Source organism: Manacus candei, unplaced genomic scaffold (assembly GCF_025592945.1).
Source record: "Manacus candei isolate 608988 ecotype Guabito, Panama unplaced genomic scaffold, ASM2559294v1 h1tg000017l, whole genome shotgun sequence".
Lineage (NCBI taxonomy): Eukaryota > Metazoa > Chordata > Aves > Passeriformes > Pipridae > Manacus > Manacus candei.
In genome coordinates, this window is record NW_026138065.1 from 14980135 (window position 1) to 15002768 (window position 22634).

The window sequence follows — 22634 nt, forward strand, 5'->3', positions numbered from 1 at the left end:
AAAGCATTGCTCACAAAACTGATAAATAAGCATATTTCAGGGGCTGGATCAGAGACTGATGTCCTGTTCATTGGCAATACTCCTTCATTAGCCAGAAACTTTGTTTTGTTACTATAGTTACTGTCACTGCAAGTGGCCCTGACTAAGGCATAAAGTATTTGTTACATAAAACCTCAACGCAACTGCAGCCTTAAACTTCAGAAAATACCAGCTCTGTGCTCAGTCCCACTTGCAAATTCTATTCCAAGCCCAAACTCAAAATGCTTTCATACCGAGTGCGGTGTACTCTTGAGCAACAGTTTAATAGCACTATTTAAGTGCTGAAAACATAATCCACATTGTTCACAATACACACTACAACTGTGAAGGAATTTAGATGAACTGTGCAACGAGCAAGGGGAGCAGTGACTTCCTCCTTAGGGAATTACACTCTTAGCAGTGCCTGTGAGGTGCAAGAGAAACTGGCAATCAACCTTAACAAAATTTGCTGACAGGCCATTGAATTTGATGGAAAAAAATGCTTGTAGTCAGTAATAGCACCGTGTAGAAAACATGTATCCTGCAGCACTGCAATTTTTTTTGTTTCATTATATTTTTATCTGCTTAGTTTGATGAAATTTAACATCAGGAAGAAAAAAATAAATATACTCTCTTCCTTGGCCTTTAATATATTCTGGTTTCACATAATTTTTTTCTTGTTCTTCTGGGGGATATTTTCAACCAGACAAACTGCTATTATGGATAATCTTGGAAAAGCAGCTTATGAGATCCCCAGTGAAAACAGGGAGATGACAGAACCTCACTTTTTAAGGTAGTCATCTGATGCTGATACTCCAGTACAATGCACCAGTCTGCTTCAGGCCATCTGCACCATTCTCAGCTGTTTTTTCCCCTACTTGGGTAGGAGAAAAGAGTGTGGCTTTCCTTCTCTTCAGAATGAAATCTAGACACTAAGCTTTTTCTTAAAAGGCCAACAGCCCACGCAGAACCTGCTCACAAAGACAACAAGCAATTAATAAGTACCGAGGTCAGAGAACACTTCCGTTTCTACACTTGCTTTCCTGCAGTAAGCATTGCTCAAGGTTTGGGTCAAGCCAATGATCAGGGATATTTCTACTACAGCGCTACTTAGTCAACTTCTGAAATGGCAGATGTAACCATTTATGTTACATATTTAAGCTTTAAGCAATTTGAATGCTACTGAAGCCCAGAAAGGTATCTTCTCTTTCCTTTCCACCCTTGGTGCTGACACCCTGTACTATTCTTAGCGTGCAAAAATCAGTGGTGTTAATTTCAGAGTTCACACATCAGAGAAAGCATTTAGAATTTATTCATTCATTTGTGAGAACCTCTATAGGGCTTTGTTCTTAATGACTGAGCAACACATGTGACATTATTTGCAACCAGTCTTATAGCTTATTACAGCCTCCTAAGTGCTTAAGAGCAAATCTGCCCACCCTGAGGTATAAGAAACATGATTTCCTTAAGGTGCTGTTTAGAAACAGAATTGCTTCCTTGGTTCTTCCATGTAATAACAATGCTCACAGTGACATCTAAAACCATGATTCCTGTCTCTTGCAAGTCAGGCAACTAATCCCAGACTAATGTCCTAGTCTTTGCAGGCAAATAATGAGTACCTGATGGAATATGCAATTTGTGAGTGCAGCTTCTAGCTTTTTGTGGCGCTGCAACTTTAAACTCTACTGTTGCTTAGACCGTGTTAGAGAAAAAAAATAAATTGTTGTTCAGCTACAGTATTGCTTATGCCCAGAAATCCCAGATTCAGGGTGCACGTTGCTATACCGTACAAAATGAGACACTGGCTCTGCCACGTGCAGAGGCCAATTAGATGAGATCAGTAGATATTGCCATATTGCACTAAAATACAGCCTTTGGATCAGAAGTTTGCAGGAGATCAAAGTGGAGAAATTAGCAAAGTCTAGGTTAATAACTACTGAACAGCCGATAAAAACAACATTGCAAGGATTAGACATGTTTTGAGACAGCAAGACACTTGAAGAAGTTATTTTATTCTTTTAAGACTAGATTGACCTCTAGAACATCAAAAAATCTGTAATAGCATTCCCTACACATTTTCCAGTGCTGCTATCACAGCTGCTGAGCTGAATAAAATCCCCCTGCAGCAGATTATTTAGATGCTGTCTTTCACAATATCATCATAAGGCTTAAACCATAAACTAACAGTGCAGAAGTTTAAGATGTTTGTTTCTACATCCCCCTAAAAATTAACTGAAAGACTAAGTTTTAAGTCAAGCTTGCTTTGCTGTCTTCCTTTCTCTAGATATCAGTTCATTCTGCTAAAACAGGGAAGGTTTGATTCACATGCATTTTGCTTCTGCAAAGTTCTTTGTGTTTTTTTAAATCACAAGAAATGTAATAGGGCTTTGCTAAAAAGCAATCTCACATACGTAGGATAAAATATGTCTGCAAAACTAAGAAATGCACCCTGTCTAGGGCTGTGCAGAGAAGGGAAATGACACCAAAGACAATAGGTTTTCAAATGCAAGTTTTCCTGCCCTGCAAAACTGCAGATAGTGCACACGACACACACTTTAACATCATTATCCTGCAGGATCCCCCTTCCACTTCCCCATAGACATTTTCACAGAACCACAGAATTGACCAGGTTGGAAAAGACCTCCAAGACCGTCAAGGAGGACTATGCCCCTGCTATGCAAACCTGGACATTTGCAGGCGGCCAGTGAAACAACAGGCTGCCTGGTTGCTTCTTTCTCTGGTTGCCACCGAGAAAGAAGTAACATAATTCCAGAGTTGCTGGTAGAGCAGGCTTCAATCCCTATTATATTTGAAAATCATCTGGTGTGAAAGCCCCAAAGAATGCATATATATTGCTTTTTTTTTTTTTATAGTGGACTTGAAGAACAAAAATCTTTTTCCATTTGGCATTTCCAAACTGACAATGTGCAGGCTCTTGATTAAGATGGAACATAGTTTATACTCCTGGCAACAAAGGAGACTCCAAACATTTCCATCTGCTTTAACAGTAGAGCAGTAAACAAGAAGATGTACCATCCAGTTTAGTTTCAAAAGAATGTTTTCCATTGAAAGATAATTTAGTATATATATCCTGACTTCTATATGTAATCGTATAAGAAAAAGCATTAATTCACACAAACACTTTGGATGCAAAAAACCCCAAACAAACCATAAACCCTTCCAAATAATAAACTCTCAATGTACTGTGCACAGCTCTGAACAAACCTTTCCATAAAACAGCACTATAGTGGTGGCTCAAGGTAGAGGAAGTCTCTGTGCTCTCCCTCTCAGGAGTCATTCCTTCTCAAGATGTAGCAAGAGCACAGATTAAAGCAATCCTATATAGATTAAAAATCCTCCAGGGGTGAGATCTGTACAGATGGATGGCAGCAACATGAACTACCCCAAATGAACACTGGCTCCATGCCACCTACCAGTGGCTTCCCGAGGTGCATGTTACTGGTAACTTTGTTTTAACACAGTACATGGGACATGTAAACCTTGGAGACTGCTCTGTGCAGGCCAGGAAAATCTCTCACCCTTTTCCTCTCAGAGTCCTTGTCTGCTAAGTAGTGCCAGTTACCACGGATGCTTTGCCTGCCTTGCTGGCAGTTGCTGCAGTTGGATACAGTTGGGCTCACCAATGCCCAGCTGAATTGCTGCTGTGTGGTTCAAGGCAGCCCCCTGGGTCCCAAGGACTCAGGGGTGTGAGCACAAACAGCTGGGCACTTTGCCCACACAGATCCACGTCTCTATGGAGACTCTGTTAGCAGCAGCCCAAGGAGCTGGGCTGAAGCCAGCCCCGCCATGTCTCTGTGTGGAGCAGCCCTGGCAGGGTGGACATAATCATTTGCAACTGGTACTCCCTTGCATGCACCAGCTGTTTCTTGCTACTGGTGAGGATGGTCTAGCAGCCAACACCTAACAATTCTGCATCCTTATCTGGCAGGCAGCACCACTCCTCGTGGTGGGGACACAGCTGCTATCATATGCAGCTGGCGTGGGAGATGCTGTACATCCTTCTCCTCAAGTGCCATTTTTGCAAGGCCACATCATGTTGGCCTCTCAAAGCACTTCTGCTGCAGTGGTGGGGACAGGGCTAGAAAAGAGTCTAAAGATGATCCACACATATATATAGTATTCTTTTGTTTCATGTTGAGTTATGTCATTTCTACTTTATTATATTGCACACTTAAACATTACTGAAAACCAAGCAAAGAGTTTTTCCCTTTTCCTCCCAACACAAGTGCCTGCATTTTGAAGAATCATACAAAATGACTGGTTGATGAAACTCATGGGGTGGGAGGCAGGGCTTCCGCCTTCACCCAGTAGCACAGCTCCTTGTGGCTCCCTTGCCAACTAGCCATCTCTCCTCTTTACTACACAAACTGCAGTGACATGTATACTTTCAGCTGGGTTCAGACCCCACTGTACTATATAACCTACCAACAATAGAAAGACATTGACTCTGTCTTGAGAAAATACAAGCAAAACTATAGAATAGTCTCAAGTCATCACAAGTGCTCAGATGGTAGATACAAATGGCCAGACTTAAGGAGAGGAAAAAAATAAAAGAAAAAAATAATATAATAAAATATCTAGGAGTCTCTTCACTCTGAATTTCAGTTCAACTGCTTACTGTAATGAACTTCATTTGAGTTGCTACTTATCAGCCTTCTGCCACTTTTCCAGCTGATAGAGACATATGGAAAAGAGGTCACTGCATTTATTTCCAGCAGTTCACATGTCCAGCCACAGCACCCAGAAATACAATTCTGTGTCATACTTACATCGTGCTAGGTTGCATTTTCTGTTGGTGTATGTAGGAAAAACTCTGCTAATGACTGCGGCACTTGAAGAGACCACTTAACTCTCCATCCTCATGTTCCCCCTTCCTCGTAAAATACAGCCTCTATGACAAACTTCCTGCTAAGGTACATACATAACAGAAAGCTTCAAGTCAAGGTAAAATCGAATAAAGGTGAGTAAAATGATTCATATCTGCTTTGCGTTGTAAAAATGTTAGCATATTAATATGTCAGGATATTTTCAAAGACACGTTGGTAACAGAACTTCAATGTTACAGTCTCTCTCCATGATAACATCTCCATCTATCGTTATCTTTCCTTTACTCAAACTAAAATATTAAATAACATGAATACTGAGTAATATCAAATAGTATGACTGTGCCTGATGACATATCTGGTTCTGTAGATATTAATGACAATGGCAACAGAAGCTGACTTACCATCTAAGAGGCAATTATTACTAGTATTTCTAAGAAAGTGAAGAGTAAAGACTTTTCCTGTTCTCAGAAAGTGAAAACCACACTTGTGGTTGAAAAATTACCATACTTGGCTTCTGTTTCCTGGTGAGTTCTTCAGAACATTTGAATCGATTCCCCTCTCTTTTCTTTTTGAAGAAAATAATACAAATCAAAACACTTTGTGCTCTTCTCATTAGATAAATAAATATCCCTAGCATCTCAGAGTAGAAGTCACTCAAGTCTGAACATCAATGCCTCTCCATATTTCAGGATCTGTGTTTTCCAGAAATGATTATCATCTGTAATTTTCAGTGAATCCTAATAAAGCTGATATTCTTCATTCTCAAAAATCAATTCCCCTCCAAAAAAAAAAAAAAAAAGAGACTCTTAAGCACCCTTGCATTTGAGGCTTTTTAAGGGTCTCAGAAAATCCAGAAACTATTTCCCCCTACTTCTCTAGTGATCAGCTTCTGACAGCCTCAGAAAACAATTCAGATTATTGGATATGTATGTTTAACAGCAGACCTTCCACAGCTTTCACCTCCACTAGATGTAAAGAGATGAAGAACAGACAAGCAGGGCATTTTGTTTCCTTCCTTTGTCCATATGAGAGTGCCTCAAAGGACTTCAGTTCAAGAAGATTCTAATCATGTTTTCTAGCAGAGGCAATGTCTCAAGGTGCTAATAAAAGATGGCAGTCTATTGAACCTGCTGTATACATGTGGGGAAGGGAAAGTTTTTTCCCATAGCCAGAAGGGGAAGTTTAGACCTAGGCTTCCCACAGTAACACCACCACCTTTCTCCCTTGGTTCTCTTTTTGATTTCCAGGCAGCAAGCATCCTTAGGTCCTCCTTCTGATCTCCATGACACAAGTCTACCCTTGGAGTTCACAAAACTGCCTGGTAGAAACACAGGGATCTCAAACACTAAGTCCCTCCTCACCTTGGATAACTTCTACACGCGTGTACTATGGCTAAACTCCCGTTCACAAAGGTCCTACTGATAACTTGACTTTGCTGCTCAGATGATACACACATGCTATTTTTCAGTATATTCTGGCATTCAACATAGACACTTCCTTTGACTGTAAAGCAGAACACATTGCAGTTGTTCAAAAGCAAATGGCATGTAGTAGGGAGAAAAGTAAGCGTTGGGGGGACCAACTCATTGTTATAGCAGATATACAGAGCTTTGAAGTACAGAACCTCTGGCTGGTAACTCAAATCAGCCATGCTATTCCCACATTTTGGAATTTATTCTTAAATTTCTGAAGTGAAGCCTATGCATTTGCATAACTAGTGTTACCTCTCCAACATCAAAACAAACATCTAGAAGCACCGCTGTTGACTATAAAGGTCTTAAACATATGGAGGCAGTAGACATTTACTCAGGTAGTAGGGGAAAAAAAGTTATTATGAAATAAAATTGACTTTTCATCCAGAAGAAAGATTTGAACCATTGCTGTTAAGGTTGGAAAACCATGTAGCTGTTCCTTCTTTTCATATGATACAAAGAAAGGAAGTCTGCAGTAGGCTCCTCTTTAAGCTCCGTTTAACTCTTTTTATTCATAATCTGAACTCTGTGCTATGAGGGAATGGAATTCTTCCCAAGTACCACTGAATCCATCCCTACAATTTTAAGATGGATTGATATGTACATTAACACAAATCCATTCCTGGCACAAACAGACATGAACCAGCTAAGGGGACATTCCTTCCCGCTGCACTAAGCGGGTAGATGGAGTGCTATCATGCTCATCTGCTGAATTTTTGTCTTAGATCAGACTGTGACCCTTAGAAAAGCATGCATATGTCAATTTGAACCTGCCAAAATAGGAATCCAGTCTTAGATACTGTAACTCATGTTGTTTCTTCATCATATTGGGGGCAGGGGGAAGGAGAACAAAGAAAAGAAAAAAATAAACAGCTAAAAGTCTGGAAATAAATCCTAATCCAAAAAAACCACTCTCGGATTTCTATTTTCAAGGGATTTTTTACCTTTAAGTATCTGTGTTATCTTTAATATGAGCCAGGAGTCTACCTTAAAGCTTTCCCTTTATATGTTTGGCATACAAATACTCAATATCATTACTAGTTCCACAGAGTATAGTCCTGATTATTGCAATATTTCATCAAGGGTTTTTTAGATTAATTTTATAAAAACAACAAGAATCATAACATGCCAACAGAAACAAATATTATAAAGTAAAAAAACCCAGCTCAACCCCTCTAACTCCACATCTTGCTTGCTTAAGTGAATCATAGATGCCTAACATATTTCGTATTCTTGTAGCACAGTACTGCCATATCACTCAGGTACATACTTCTGTTTTGTATTACTTTGTATTATTGTCTGGGGTGTCAATAAAAGAAATAAGAACATTTTTGGGTCACTCTCAGCAGCCAGAGTGCGGACACACCACTACAAGAAGTCAGCTTACAAAAGGTCTACTCTTACAAGTTTTGAATATCCTATTTATAAAAGTTGTCTAGCATGATCAAATGCTACAGCCAAAACATTAATCTATTCCTGCTTTAGATCCTCATATCTTACACCCTCGAGGAATTCAAACAAAACAATATTCTAATAATTTTAACAAGCTGTTCTATCACCAAGTCTGCTCACAAGTTGCACCAGGCTTCCTTGCCTCTTGCCTAATGATGAACTTGAATCACATAAATGGGCTGATCTCATTCTTTAAAGCCATACTTCTAAAGCCAGGAGGGGCCACCACCATTTATGTGGGAAAAGTGGTAAAACCATTCTATGGCACGTGCAACTGTATTACCTGGGGGTGAGGTGAGATGGACAGAGGTACAACTCGATGTAACAATTACAGTGGAGACCAGCCACAACACAAAGGTGTGCAAACCATCAACTGAGAGACAACCAACTCTTTATTCACCATGAAGATTACAGGCAAGAAGACAGTTCTACTTTACTGCTGTTAACAACATTGCAGTGCTCTACGAGTGCCCATAAAGATATGGCTCAAAGAAACCATGAGTTGTTTATTTTCCACATACAAGAAAGAGCCTGACAAGCAATGGAAAAAGAATTCAAACTGGAAATGCCAGTTTAATCATGCATTTGAGATCCAGATTTTACATCAGGGTTTTTTAGAGGTGAGTGGAAGCATCTGGTAAATGACGTTGCTTATATACCACAGAATGGCTCTCCCCACAGTAAGTCTGCACCAGACTATGACAAATAAATCTTGCCAGACGATTACTTCATACGTCCTTAATGAAATTAATGTAGAAGTGATGAATTCAAGGACATCTTCTGTCAGTAAACCACGTCTAATCTAGAAGTGGACTTTGTATTTTGAGGGCTGGCTATAGCAAAAAAGACATTTCTGCTAAAACAACACCAACACCAAGACAACATACACAACTCCCCACGAGAAACTTAATTCCTTTTTTACAGACAGTCTCCAGGATACGCATTTAATATTTCTTGGCCTTCTGAGCTTTTTTTTTGCACTACATTTACAGTAATTACTTTTGTGATAGCAAATATCTTTGTAGAACAAAAGCATTTGCATTTGACAACTACATTGCTCCAAAACACCAACCCACCTGGGTTTTTTTGAGTCTTTATGTGCAGAACAGCAGTGCTTACTGAAAGTTCTGTTATTTCTCTTTATAACTAGTTTTGAGACTCTGAAAGCAACAGAATAGTGACTTATAGTTTAGAAAGAGGAGGAATATTAGCAGCTGTTCATTTAATAGAGTTACAACTCTTCTGCAATATGCAGAACTGCTACAGATATAAAGACGTGATCATTTAACAAAACATTCACCATTCACATTGGGCAGCAATTAGAAGATGCTGCACATTATCTCAGAGGATTGTATGTTCTATCTTAATGGGGAGCCATCCAGGAGTAGCAAACCAGCTGGTGAACAACAGAATAGTTTTGATAAGCTGTCTGGGAGCAATAGAGTATCCATGAAATTGATATCCTATTTCCAACTTTAGACTTCATACAGACATTAATTCTTTTCCAGTGCTGGAAGCTAACCAATTAGCGCTAAAAGATGACCAGAGAACAAAACCATCTCTGGAAGAGTGGATGACTCAGGGAGGCAAAGTCAATTTTACACAAGCAAAACTGGGAGGAGGAAATAGCTGAAGATAAAGGACCATGTTAGACAGGCTCTTTGGTGGGTTCTGCAGGCTGCCAGACCCGTGGGACTTCTGCCTGGAACACTGTGAGGTGTGTATACAGGCTTTAAAAAGGGAAATTCTTTCTAAATAAACAATGCATTATTTTAAGAAGATCTCCTGGAGGGTAAGAGGGGTGCTTACTAGTATTATTTCTTCCCTGAGACAAGCCTGTGGAGGTAATCACTGCCAGACTCAGGGAGAACACTGACCAAAAGGCTGGCCTTTGAGTTGGAAAAAAATTGAAGGAATCCATCTTAAGGAAGGCTTATGATTAACAATACTGACCTTGAGGGGAGATACCTAATGCTATCTTCTCACCCAAATGGGCTGAAGACAGTGCTTTAATATACATACCAAACCCAACTGTTGGTGCTGCATTCATTAACTGCTTTTGAAAGCACACTATCATTGACAGTGTGATAAAACATTATGTTTTATCCTGGGCAGTCTCCCCCCATAGGTGTCAGCAATTCTTCAGACGATAAATTCCATGTAAAGGTTGCTATTATTTCTATTTTTTACAGTAATAGCAAGGCAGTGTATTTCTTCCAGTTCACTCCAGCTTGCAATATCTCCAATGCAGATAGCTCTCATTCTTCCTTTATGCAGTCTTCCTTTGTCACTGCTTGACAGTACATTCAAGTGTTCAAATTCAGTCATTCACTGACTGTAATATAATGGATTTGTTACTATATGCCACCTTTCAAGAAGCGATCTTGCCAAGTTCATTTTGTGCTTTTTGAATATTCAGCTCTCCATCAGCTCAATCCAAAACACTGTATCTCTGTATTCAGTGCCTAGGTTTTGCATCCCTCCTCCCTATGCACCACATCAACCTCTGAAATGCCAAGTAAATGTTTAAGTTTAAACACATGAACAAGGGACACTTTCAGATATATCTGGGTCAATATTATGAGCTCCATGCCAAAGGATGTTGTGTGTTAGCTGAGCAAGGCAGTATATTTTTTTCAATTGCTTCAGCCACTAGCCAACCACGTGAACTATCCTGAACAAATTCTTCTTTAAAATTTTTAATGACAGAATTTAATACAAAACCCAAAAGAATTTGATATAAAAACAAACTCATCTTAATTACACACAGAGACCAATGAAACAGCATGAAACGTCTGTCGTTTGGGCCAGCTAGTCCTTAAATTTTAACATAGTACGCTTTCTTTTATTTAGGATATACATCTAGGCAATGTTTCTGGGGGTTTTGCCATCTACAGAGCCCTAAGGTCCCTTAATGCAGCTTTCATCATCCTTTCTTGATACATGCCATCAAACTCTATTTCCAAAAAGAGTTGTCATTAGGAAGGGAGCCCCCAGGCACCACATTACACAGTAGCCTGGTTCATATAAATGTGAACTGGGAAAAATAATCAACCACTTTTAAATACAGCTTTTAAATCATGCAGTTGAACTAGCCTACACTATTTACATGAAACATCTTGTAGTCATTCCATACAGTAGTAAAATTTATTAGCATTTTCCTATAAGGCAGTAACAACTGGAGATACACAATAGCATCAGGTCTTTCTCCCTTCAAAGAGATTTTACGAAGCAGTAAAGCCCTTCTAGCATAAACTGTACTAGAAAGCCTGAAATGGTTTCAGATTTGGTACAAACTATAGATGTAGTCTGTTACTCTTCTTGCTTTTCCCTTCCTCATTGGATTCACATTCTTTTTTTCAGAAACACTTTTTTCTTTTTTTAATTTTTTTTCCCTGCCTTGCAAATCTATATTCTTTCTCTGTTCCTTCACTCATGAGTTATTTGTGGGCTGGTTTAGAGAAAGACCCATACAGACAGAGGGCAGTCGCAGTAGCAGAGGCAAGAAGCCAGCCCCTACTCCTGCACCTGTGTGTATCTGTGAATGAGTCTCACTGTCAACCGTGACACACCACTGAGCATGAAAGGAGCAAAGAGGGGCTCTTCCAAGGGCACACACTTTAGTCTGTGTTAAGGAGTAAGCATGAACCTGTGGCTTCACTACCAATACTGATTGTTTTTATCAAAAACAGCCCATTCTACTATTCCTTGGCAAGGTCTTTCTGCACATGAGGACTGGCACTGATAGAAGCATAAGAGATAATATTATTTTCAGCTTTGGGGAAATCAGATTACCAGACAGCACAAAGGCAACCAACCCAGTAATCCTCCAAGTACTTTGCATACCATGTTTTCTATGTTTTGCCCTCCCCTGAAACATAAATTATCATAAATGCTGGAGGAAAGATGTAGGATTTGACAGACAGCTGGTCAACTGGACATGGCGAATACTCTTTTCCTGACATATACCACCTCTTCTTCCTCAGCCACCTCTGTCTTATGTATCTTTAAGTGTCTATAGTCCTCAATGAACATCTAACCCTTGACTGCACAATGTCACCTTGGACTGTAAGAGGGTTTTTTCACTATCTTTAGTACTTTCAAATGCTAAAATATAATTTATCACCCACTGGGTTATTTCCTGCTTCAGTTACACCTATGCTCACACTCTGAAAGAGATGTTGGCATCATTTTAAGAGATTTTCCATTTCTAATTTTCACTTAATTCTCAAAGATGTGCACTGATAGTCTTAGCTCCTCAGGTACATAAAGTAACTAACCTCAAAAACACAGGTAGCAAAGCTATTTTAAATGGCAACGTGCAGCTTACAATAAAAAGCATTATATGTTGATATAGCACCACAGTTCTAAAAGATCCTAAAGCATTCAAGCTGACATTTAGACAGCCTTGATCTTACTTGTGACCTTCCTTTGCTCTGGTTCAGAAAATATCCCACCTGACTACTGGACTACGCTTGTGGAGATTGTCCCCTCTCTCCATTGAGAATGCAGGTTATCTAAAGACAATGCTCATGGGTTTAAAATGCCATTTAAATACAGGCAATTCTGAATGGAAGTTGTTCTTCAGCAGTGCAACAGGATTTTCTGCAGTTTGGCTAAGAAACTCAGCTGGTATGCAATCACCAGAAAATATTACAGAAGCTTTAATTTTTGTACAGAACAGACAAATTCGTTGTTTTGAAAGGTCATGACAGTAAATTGCATGGAATTCAATTTACCTCCCTCAGATGGATGAAGGTCTGAGTCAAACACAGAACAGTGGAAGCCTTTGGCTCCAAGAAGTCTGTGCTGATTCAGACCTGCTCTTAGGCAGGCAAACCATCCTTTCAGCTCTGCATTATTACAGCTTGTGATTTTCAACTGATCTTTTTCCTCAGCTATGCTATTGTAGCAAATTGTGCCACAGATGAACATCAAAGCAATGGTCAATGCAAGAAAAATTTGTTTGTTCTTAACCAGGAACTTACCAAATATAAAGTTATTTGTGAAACAGAGGTCATCATAGTTGTCTCACACTCATTTCTCCACGTGTAAAGTGAAATATAAAAACTACAGGGAGATGCATGGGAGACAATATCATCAGTACAATACAGAAAGACAAATACTGGAAAAGCAAACAAGCACAAGGATTAGTTTCAAAAACAGAAAGACCATGAAGGCAAAGTAAAAAGAATACGCTGAACATGTTTTAGCTTCACAGTACACCCAGGAGGAGAGTGCACACCTGTAGCACACCTAATTTAACAGGCTCCTTGTGCATAACTGAGAACAATAGAGTTAGTGAGCAGATCATTCCTGACTGGATGTATCTTATGAGGCAGGAACTCTTACCTAAAGCTTTCTGGGTATTCAGCAACAGCCATGTTGATAACATCCAGTGCATGCTGATAGTGCTTCTGAGCTGAAAAGAGGAGAGCCAGTAGATGAAGTGAATTCATGTCATCTTTGCACAGTTGCAGGGCTTCTTGAAGATGGTCTATAGCATCTGAAATCTAGAAGGAGATGGCATAGAAATAAAAAGAGAACTCCGTACTCCTTCAGTCCTACATTTATACCTCAAAGATAAGAACAAATACAAATTCTGAAGAAATTCTACTTAGATGTCTTCTATTATTCAAACAGTTTGCCAAAATTAACAGACTGCACTGCTTGAAAAAAACAAACATTCTAGAAAAAGAAGTCTGTAGCATTACTAAATCACTACTTATAAACAAGAGCAGCAGATCTGATCCAATCAACCCCCTCTTAACTTTGGCTTGGTGATTCTATGCTGTAAACAGATGCACTACAGAGGCCCAATTCTCAGCTCTATTTTCTAGGATGGGTGGCTGGCTCTTCACCTGGGGGAGAGCATTACACATTTCTGCTGTATTTTGTCTCTTGTAATAGCTGGACAAAGCCTTTCATGATTTGGATCAAGAACATAAAAATTGAGTTTGAATGTTCAAGGGAAAAAGAGCTGAGATTTAAAATGTTGTCAGAAGAAGAAATATCTTCGCAAGCAGTGATGTAAAGAGCAGTCCTGACACTCACAGCAGTAGCATGTCATCAGAACCAAGTCTCATTTGGCAGAAAACTTAACAGCTATAATGAATGCAAGTATATCACATGCTCTTTGTGATCTAGTACGCTACTTTAGGCTATCTGTTCAAAAGGGAACTTCTTAGCAGATTCTCTTTTGTTTGTTTACCAATAAGTTTTATGCAGAGGATTTTTTTAAGATTCTCTAGTGCCTGAAATTACCATTACATACATTATTCCAGATCTGTGTTTGGCTCTGAAAATCTGCAGAAAACAAAACATGAAAATGTGTAAATTTCTTTTCCTCATGTATGCTTTCCCACTGCTTCTCTTATGGATGGAGAATGTAGTTCCTTCTTCCCTACTATGAGAAGTTCCCACCTAGCAAAGTTTTGCAGACATTTTTCTACCCTGGTATATCAACTGTCAAATTCCCACTGCCTCCACAGCTCTCTCACAAAAACAAGTAGCACATAACTAATGAAAGCAACAATTACACTGCCTGCAGCTACAACAGAAGTTGCTGATTATCTAGATCCCAGGTATGCTTCTGGGAGCATGGTATATATATTCTATTCGTGGGACAACTTCATCCTAATGTCCAAGTGACATTTCACTCTTGCTGTTCATACACGAGCCACAGTACTTAACTACCCTATTACTGGTGACTCCATGCAAGCCTGGAGATCAGTGTGACTGCTCCAGACATAACCCCAAACTGGCATCTGGCCCACAGTGTCAAAACTGCTGAATGTCCTGGCTTGGATTCAGGTTGGGATACATGACTGAGTGCTCAGCTTTAATGAATTACTGCTTGTCAGTGGAGCTACTTTAACCACATGTGTTATTACAGCTTACTGCAAAGGTAAATGCATTGGCCTAAATCACCAGTGTTCCCCCAGCAGCTCACTAGAATACATTTTTATACAATGTAAAAATACTAGCAATGACAAGACAATTTGAAAGCAGGGCAACAAGCATGAAAACCATTGTGGGCCCAGATCTGCTGTCCACAAAGCTCTTCAGTAGATATATCAGAGGTATATAAATTGACTTGCTAAAACAAAGCTGCTATCAAGACTCTTTTTACACTCAGGACTAAAAACACCTCCTATTTTTTCTATTCCTCTGTCTCAGACCTGCACAAGTAGTCATAAAGAAGATATAAGCTTGGAGAAAAGTAAGTTCATTAGAAGAAAAAGAAAACCTGTAAACCAGACAACTGGAGGGGACTTTGAACTGCCTGTTCCAGCTGACCTTGTCTTGAGCAGGGATTGATCTGGGTGATCTCTAGTGGTCCTCTCCAAACCCGATTATTTTATGATTCCAAGACTTGGGAAGGTGATCCTAATTTGCTAGTATGAATCAGACAAAGAATAATACTTGCAACTAGTGTCTTTAGTGAGGGGCTTCAAAATTGTAAGGGTACTTGACCTTACTTGCATGTGAACACGCAAACTGAGTCACAGACTTTGCTCTATGTGTTGCAAGGGACTTACAGCCACACAACTGCAAGTCCATACCCCTAACAGAGGCCTGCCATCAAAGAAGCTCTCTGACTGTTACAACATCCATGAAATAAAGCTGCATAAAAGTCAGTTGTGGTCTCTCCTACAAACCTATGCCTGCTGGGCAGGCAGTCATATACTGCTGATATAGACATAATCTAAAATAATTTCCCCCTGTTCTGCAGTATAGAGCCTGCAATGGTTACATCTCATTTCAGTGCTTCCCTCTAGTACCATCAGAGTCACAGGCAATGGCTGGTTTTGAAATTTAATTACGCTTCTCTGGCACCTAATTGTTTAACTTGAGTCCAGAAAGGTTCCTTAGTGCTCTAAGACCATTAGTGGCCTACACCGTTCTGCTGCATAATTAGAAACACTGAACGAAAAACTTTTAATTATATGAACTCTATGCCTTTATGGGAAGCATTATATGAAGCAACAACCTGCAACAGACCAGAAGCAATGAAATACAAACTAAATTTCTAGAAGAACAAAAGCAACATATCTGGCAGCAGTCAAAGCGAACTTCTTTTGAAAGAGGTATTTTTATTTAAGTAACTGTATAATATGAGAAAGCTGGAAGCTGGCAGCCCAGATGGCACCCTGAAACTTCAGGGCTTTATCAGAGGTAGGCTGGCAGTTTAAAATTCCCTACAAGCACTGAGCTTTAAAGTAATCTTATTTCAGCTGGACTCCAAGTCCAAGTGAGGCCTGTAATTAGAAGACGCTGCACTTCCCTGATCTATCTTTCTGTTAACAAATACACCACATGTTTTGCATGGCACACAGGTAAATTCACATCACACTGATCAGGAAGCAAAGATGCCGCAGTAGGCCATAAATAGCATCTTGCAGCACTACCAAATATAATGACGCAACATGGATTGTTTAGGCTGCCTCTCAGAGAATAGGATTTATCTCAATAATGCCATATGTTTCCTTAAAAACAATGTTGGGATGTTACAATTATAGGTATAAAAAGGAAAACAGTACGAGTGTTAAAAATAATTCCCAACACTAGAATGTGCTTGCATATTTAAAATGGTAAATGAAATAGAAACTTGTAAAGAGGAGTTTTCGGGCCTTGTAATTTCACATCAGTTGACAGTTACACTTAATTAACCATTAAAACAACCCACTCCATCTCTTTTTATAGCACGGGGATTACAGAAAGGAGACAGTTTTATTGACTGGCAAGAGCTTCCATTGAAAACAGACTTGCTACAGTCCACCAGAACTTCAGGAAAACTGGAATAGATGCATCTGCACATTATTATTTAATTCTTACTACAAGCCATTTTTGATCACCAGAAAAGTCTAGGCTAGGATGTAGGCAAAAAAGCAGCATGCTGCTATTCAGCAAAGAGGCACTAGCTGGTCCAGAAGAAAGACAGAGATCAGAACTACCCACATCCAAGCAGCCACTGCAAGAAGCATCTCTTAATACCTACTAAAAAACAGTTCCCCTTTTGGGGCAAAGGCAGCAGTCTCTCCTTGAAACGAAACTAAAACCTGTAAAAAATAACTGAAATATTTTCTCTGGTCTCTTAACTGATGTTTATCTCAGTTTTAGATCCAGACACTCTGGAAAGAAGCAGGTGTTTTCTGGATATTGCCACTTGAAACTTGAGGTCTGTTGGAAGCCCATATGAAATTGGTGAGACTTCCAATCCTCAGTTGTTGACCCCTTGCTGTCTTTTCCTTCCTATTTTCATGCAAAAAAAGGGCAAATCAGATCAAGTATTAAAATGGTATGAAACTACAAACGTTGTTTTTATGTATTCAATACTGATTTACATGGAATTCAAGGTCAAAACCACCACCACCACCCCCAAAATGAAAAGGGAATCAACATTTAAAATTAACAAGAACGTTGCTGACTCTCTAGAGTCATTTCCATAGAAACTGGCCTGCTAAAAAACAAGGCAATGCATTAAAATCAGTGAGCTTTAAATGTTCATTCTACCTTGTTTTTGCTGATCCAAATGCTGTTACCACAGAAACAGGAGAAGCAGCCGAACCAGCCGCTGGGAGTTGGGAGTTACAAGTTTCATTTGTCAATTGGCTTGGCCAGCTGCCAGCCAGGCACTGCAGGTGGAGATATCCACTGCAGCAGACACTGACCTTGGCCTCCTGGCACTTCAACTTTGGGGGAAAATCAGACTGAGACCTCCCTTACAGAAGAGGGTATTTACTCTGCATTTTGCTGGAAAATCCACCCTAAAACACTGTGTGGCTGACCTAGACCCTCCAGGAGTCACTGGAGTCTTCCCAGTGACTCCAGTTGTCTTTAAGACACGGACACACACAACACACACATAAGCACAAAGCACATCATCATCATCATCTTTCATTTTGGTTGCTGCTGGTTTCAACTGCCAACTCCGCAGGAACCTTTTATAACCATTCCTCCTCTTGTCACATCCTCATCGTATGTCAGAGGGAAGCTTATGTTTTTCCATTTCCCCTTTCCCTTGCCCAGTGGTGACAGAGACAAGTGCTATTGGAAATATTTTACAGCCTTCCAAGGAAGATGAATTGCTCCAGCTTTGCTTGGCACTCTTTGCTTGGAAGGTCAGCTACCTTCCTTGCTTTGTTCCATGAAAACACTCTCTTATCTATGCAAGCTGATACCTAGATTTTTCAGTACTGGGTAAGGTTACCTCCTTTATTGATTCTGACTACGGAAACAAAAAGGCCTATTCGTTGAGAAAAACATTCAGGTATTATACTATAACCTACTATGTAGAAATGGCCTGATTTGTTGGTACTGTAGCATTGCTTGATGAAAGCCCTGAGATGTTCAATAGTTAATGCAATCTATCAAAAAAGGTATCATTTATCTTTCAGTTAATCAGAGAGAGAATATATTAGATACTTTAAATAATTAAAGATATTAAAAATGCATTACCAAATGTTTATCATTAAGTAAACCGGCAAAAGAAGAGCAGGATATTTTACAGCAGTCTAAAAATAAGGATGTCTCAGGTATCTCCTCTCTCTCCAAGCATGTGTTAAAGATTTATGGCTCACTTGATGGGAGAAGAGCAAGAGCAGTATCGCAGGGGTCAGGCTGACACTACATAATACACTTAGATCATAGAGCTGTGCTAACAGAGGCAACCGGCAGAACATCAAGGATGAAAATACACAGGTGAAGTAGACAAAAGAGAAAAGTGAGCATGAGGACAAGAGACTTAATGGTAAGAACAGAAGGGAACGGAAATGAAGAAATAAGACAGATGAAAAAACATTGCAAAGACAGGCTGCAACCAGAGAAAAACAAAAGGTAACAACTTAAAAGGCAGTGGACCAGTAACAGTGAAAACAACAAAGAGCCAAGGACCACAAAAATCTTGATTTTATTTTTTAGGATAGCAGCTGAAAATCTGTAACGCTTTTACTCATGGCAAGAAGCAGAAGAATCAGCAGATCAGACAATCTCCCCTATGAGGCAAAAGCTGTGAGAGAAAGAAGGGTAGCTGGATATTTTTTAATGAAAGATCCTGAGCAAACTGCATCATAAAGCAGCCAGTAGGCAGATGAGAAAGTTAAATAAGCCATTTTAATTATCCTTTCTTATTGCATGCTTTCTCACAACACACTGCTCTCATTATGAAAGGGTTACAAAAGTGACATTATCAAGAGGGTGCTCTCTTGGAACAATTAGTTTAATCTAATGAACACACAACTCCCCTAATTAGCTCAGGAAAGTAAGGATCCGACTGTTCAGCTCTGTAGTATAGACTAAGGAGAGAAAACTGCAGCAAGCAGAAAGCCTGCCAAAGAAGGAAACTACGATGAAGAAATTTCAAATCTAGCTAGAGAGCCATTTAAAAAATAGAGGCTGTTCCAATAAAGACTTTGGCTTTTAGACAGAAGGGACAAATTTTAAGAAGGGGCAGAAAAATAATGCACAGCCCAAATGGTTGTGGTTTTTTTCCTGAAAGGCAGTCCAAAGTATTTTCTTATCAGCTTAATTTTTATGAGTTAACACCTGCAGCAGCATTCAAATGGCAACTAATCCCACTCACTGCAGAGCTCCAACGCTTGTCAAAGCCTAACGTCAAACGTGTCCAAGTATGGAATAAAGCAATCCCCAGTGCAGGGAGTGTGCGATCTGGCTGATATAGAATCGGGCAGTAACGAGAGAGGCTTTGGAGCGGCCTGCAGCAGGACACAGCATGATACCCACGGAGCAGGAATAAACACACCTCGCTCAACCCACACAAAGTTGCTCCAAGACTGCTCAGGAGCTGGAGCTGAACACATGTCCTAGAGAAGGTCATTCCATGTGCTATAGAATTACTATTTTAAAAATATGAATTAAAAAATATTTTACATAAGCATATTCTGATTGGTTGATTGATTACAATGTAGGAAGGAAGGGACTCCGTTCAGCAAGCCTGGGTCTTATTCAACTGTCCTTCCAATGTACTGTCCTTCCACCCTCTCACAACTAAGTGACTTCCAATTATTGCACATACCTGTCTGACAAGAGCCAGCTGCAGTGAGAGGTAGAGGATGATTTGGTGATCTTCTGGGGCCAAGTCCCGTGCTCTTTAAGGATGACCACACAACACAAAAAGAAAAGTGACTGTTAGATTGCACTTTGCAGAATTTCCTCACCATGAGCTACACACAAGGACAAAACAAAACCCAGTCTTCCCCCACAGAAACTAGTCCAGTAACAGGGGAGCACACTGAAACTAGACAAAAAGCAGAACAATGTTGTCCTGGCTAAGCTAGAATCACAGGAACAAGTATGTTCCTGTGAACATACTTCAACTGCCAGGATGTTATACAACTTATGTGCTCCTTCATTAAATGCCACTTAATATTTTGGAACTCGGATAACTAATATGGAAAAAGTAGCTCTGAACTCATAACAAACCCATCAGAGCATTCTGTTAAGTAATATATAGGTGATGCACATAGTTGTCCAACTTGTTCCTACACTGCCACTTTTCAAACAATAGAAGAGGGTTAGATTAGCATGGGAAAAAGCAGTCACTATTGTGACTATGAGCATGTAGAGGAACGACAGAGTAGAGGACTAAAGATCAGGAGCCTGTGATAGAAGCTGGTGCTCAAATACACAAAACATTCTCCATCCTGCAGCTTCTAGTTTAATCGTTGACAGTAGATTCCTAATTTGGAAAAGGAAGACACTGAGGGAGGAATGATTTGATGACAGGAGCTGCGCCTGGACCAAAACCAAGGCACTTACTTCTCAAGCTTGGACTCTGAGATATTATCTTCTAGTCCACAACAGGCAGCATGCATTGCAATGATCCCTTGACTAGTGAAGGCTGCAATGTCTCCAGAACCACGTGTGGAGGCCCTTAACAGTGCAAGGCAGGGAACAGGGATGGACAGCCTGGGCAGAACTGTCCCCTCTGAGACTATGCTAAGCATGGAACTGCAGTCTGAGTTTGCTAGCCTATGGAGAAGCCATTAACCAAGTCAATGAGAGGATAGTGTTTTGAGGAACCTAGAAGCAATGTGGGGCACTGGCTCACGCCACACTGGCAGCCCAGTCCAGGAACTAGTGGTTTATACCCTCTCTGACTCACAGAGCTCACTTATAGCTCTGCATTACAGGGAAGTAACTTCACATGGGAGAAACAGGGAAGAGGAAAGTCCCTTGCAGCCAACTGACATTTGTGACCTCTTTCTGGGCTGTATTCCAGAACCCCAGGGAAGCCTGCACCTGCATTGCCCTGACCAAAGTGAGCACAATTAATGTTCTTATGAGGGAGAAATGACATGCTGACAACACTGGTGGTTAAAAATCCTGACAAAACTATTAATTTGCTAATATTAAAACAAATAAGCAAATAAGAATAAAAAAATTACTTCAGGAAACAAACTACACACTGCTTTCAGGGTAGCCACTTCTCAATTGCCATCTTGGCCTGTGAGCAAGAAGCTGTTGGATTTGACTTTTATAACTAATGGCTCTAGAACAAATTAGTTTAGTATGGACTGAATCTGTCCTGTAATTTTGCAAGTCAAGGTAGCACTCAGTGATTCTGAAGCAATGCCAAAGACATCCAAGTGCAATTAGTGAAGATAAGTCACTTCCACTTCAAAACACACAAAAAATCCAACCAAAATAAAACAAAAACAACTCCCCCAAAAAATCCAACCAAACAACAATAAGACTCCACAAGACAGAACCCAGCTTTACCCTATGCTGTTGGAGCAGGGTGAGCCACCTCTTAAGAAAGCAGCTCCCATGAAACCTTCAGTAGCCTCTCCAACAATAAATACCAGGGAAAAGTTCACAAGAGCATAGCAGAAGAGATTAATGGTGCTTTTGAAAAGAAACAAAGGGTTGTTACTTTACTGCTCAATTTCCTCACAAGGAATTAGAAAAATATTTGATGCAATCTTCCAGTTGAAAAGGGCCCTTACAAAGATGGCTACAGGCCAAATCATGGCCTGAGAGATCATATATGTACTTCAAAAACAGGTAGAAAAACAAGGAAGATTAAAAAAAGAAAGAAACCAAACTCAGGCATTTAGAAGAACACTAGTAATCAGCTCACCATCACATCCCTATTGGCTGAGGTTTGAGTAACAAACGCTTGGCTAAAAGCTTGTCTGCTTCCTAGCTAGAGTTAAGATACCATGAAAACAAGTCACAGCCAATGGGAAAGGTCAAAGGATAAAAATAAATGTAGTTTAAAAGCTCTGCAGCACCACAATTACACCAAAATTAGTCAGTAGTGAAAGTATTACACTGGAGTGCAGGAACTAGTGTGACTTAGAAGTATAATCCTGATCTAAATAGTGAATGAATAAATGGTTTTTAAAAATTTTATCTCTCAGATCTCCATAGGGTAAATATTGAGAATTACATCTCTGGTTTCAGCTCTTGCAATCACTGCAAAACCAGTGCAAGACAAACACGCTGGACTCCTTGTTCAGCATCAGAAAAAACAGCTAAGATCCATTAACATCATTCAACCTGCTAAATCTGTACTTTGAGATACTACAGATCTCAAATTTTCTACACTTTTGTGACGTATTTATGATCACACCAAACCCAGAATTAGATACTTCAGCCTAAGACTTAGACCATATAAGCTTCCATTTAATTGCCATCCAAAGTCTGCAGGCATCTACACTTAAAATAACTACCCAAACATCACCCTGTGTATTTTGGGTGATGTAACTTAGTCATAACAGGGTCAGGAAGTTCACACCTCATCTCTCTACCTCACAGAACTGACAAAAAAGGGGTTGAACCCAAGCAGTTTTACTTGAGGTAACTGAGGTAACTGTAG

The 22634-nt window shown here is 39.9% G+C and overlaps 1 protein-coding gene across 10 annotated transcripts in view; it reads right to left on the reverse strand.

The window, feature by feature from the left end:
• The window catches only part of TTC7A (tetratricopeptide repeat domain 7A), a 172185-nt gene that overhangs the window by 77213 nt on the left and 72338 nt on the right, over window positions 1-22634 (reverse strand). For all 10 annotated transcript variants that reach the window (XM_051782864.1, XM_051782866.1, XM_051782872.1 and 7 more), the window contains 2 exons: window positions 19827-19899; window positions 13142-13302 (listed from right to left, as the gene is read on the reverse strand). In XM_051782864.1, coding sequence (XP_051638824.1) covers window positions 13142-13302; window positions 19827-19899 — 234 coding nt within the window. The remainder of the gene's footprint in view (window positions 1-13141; window positions 13303-19826; window positions 19900-22634) is intronic.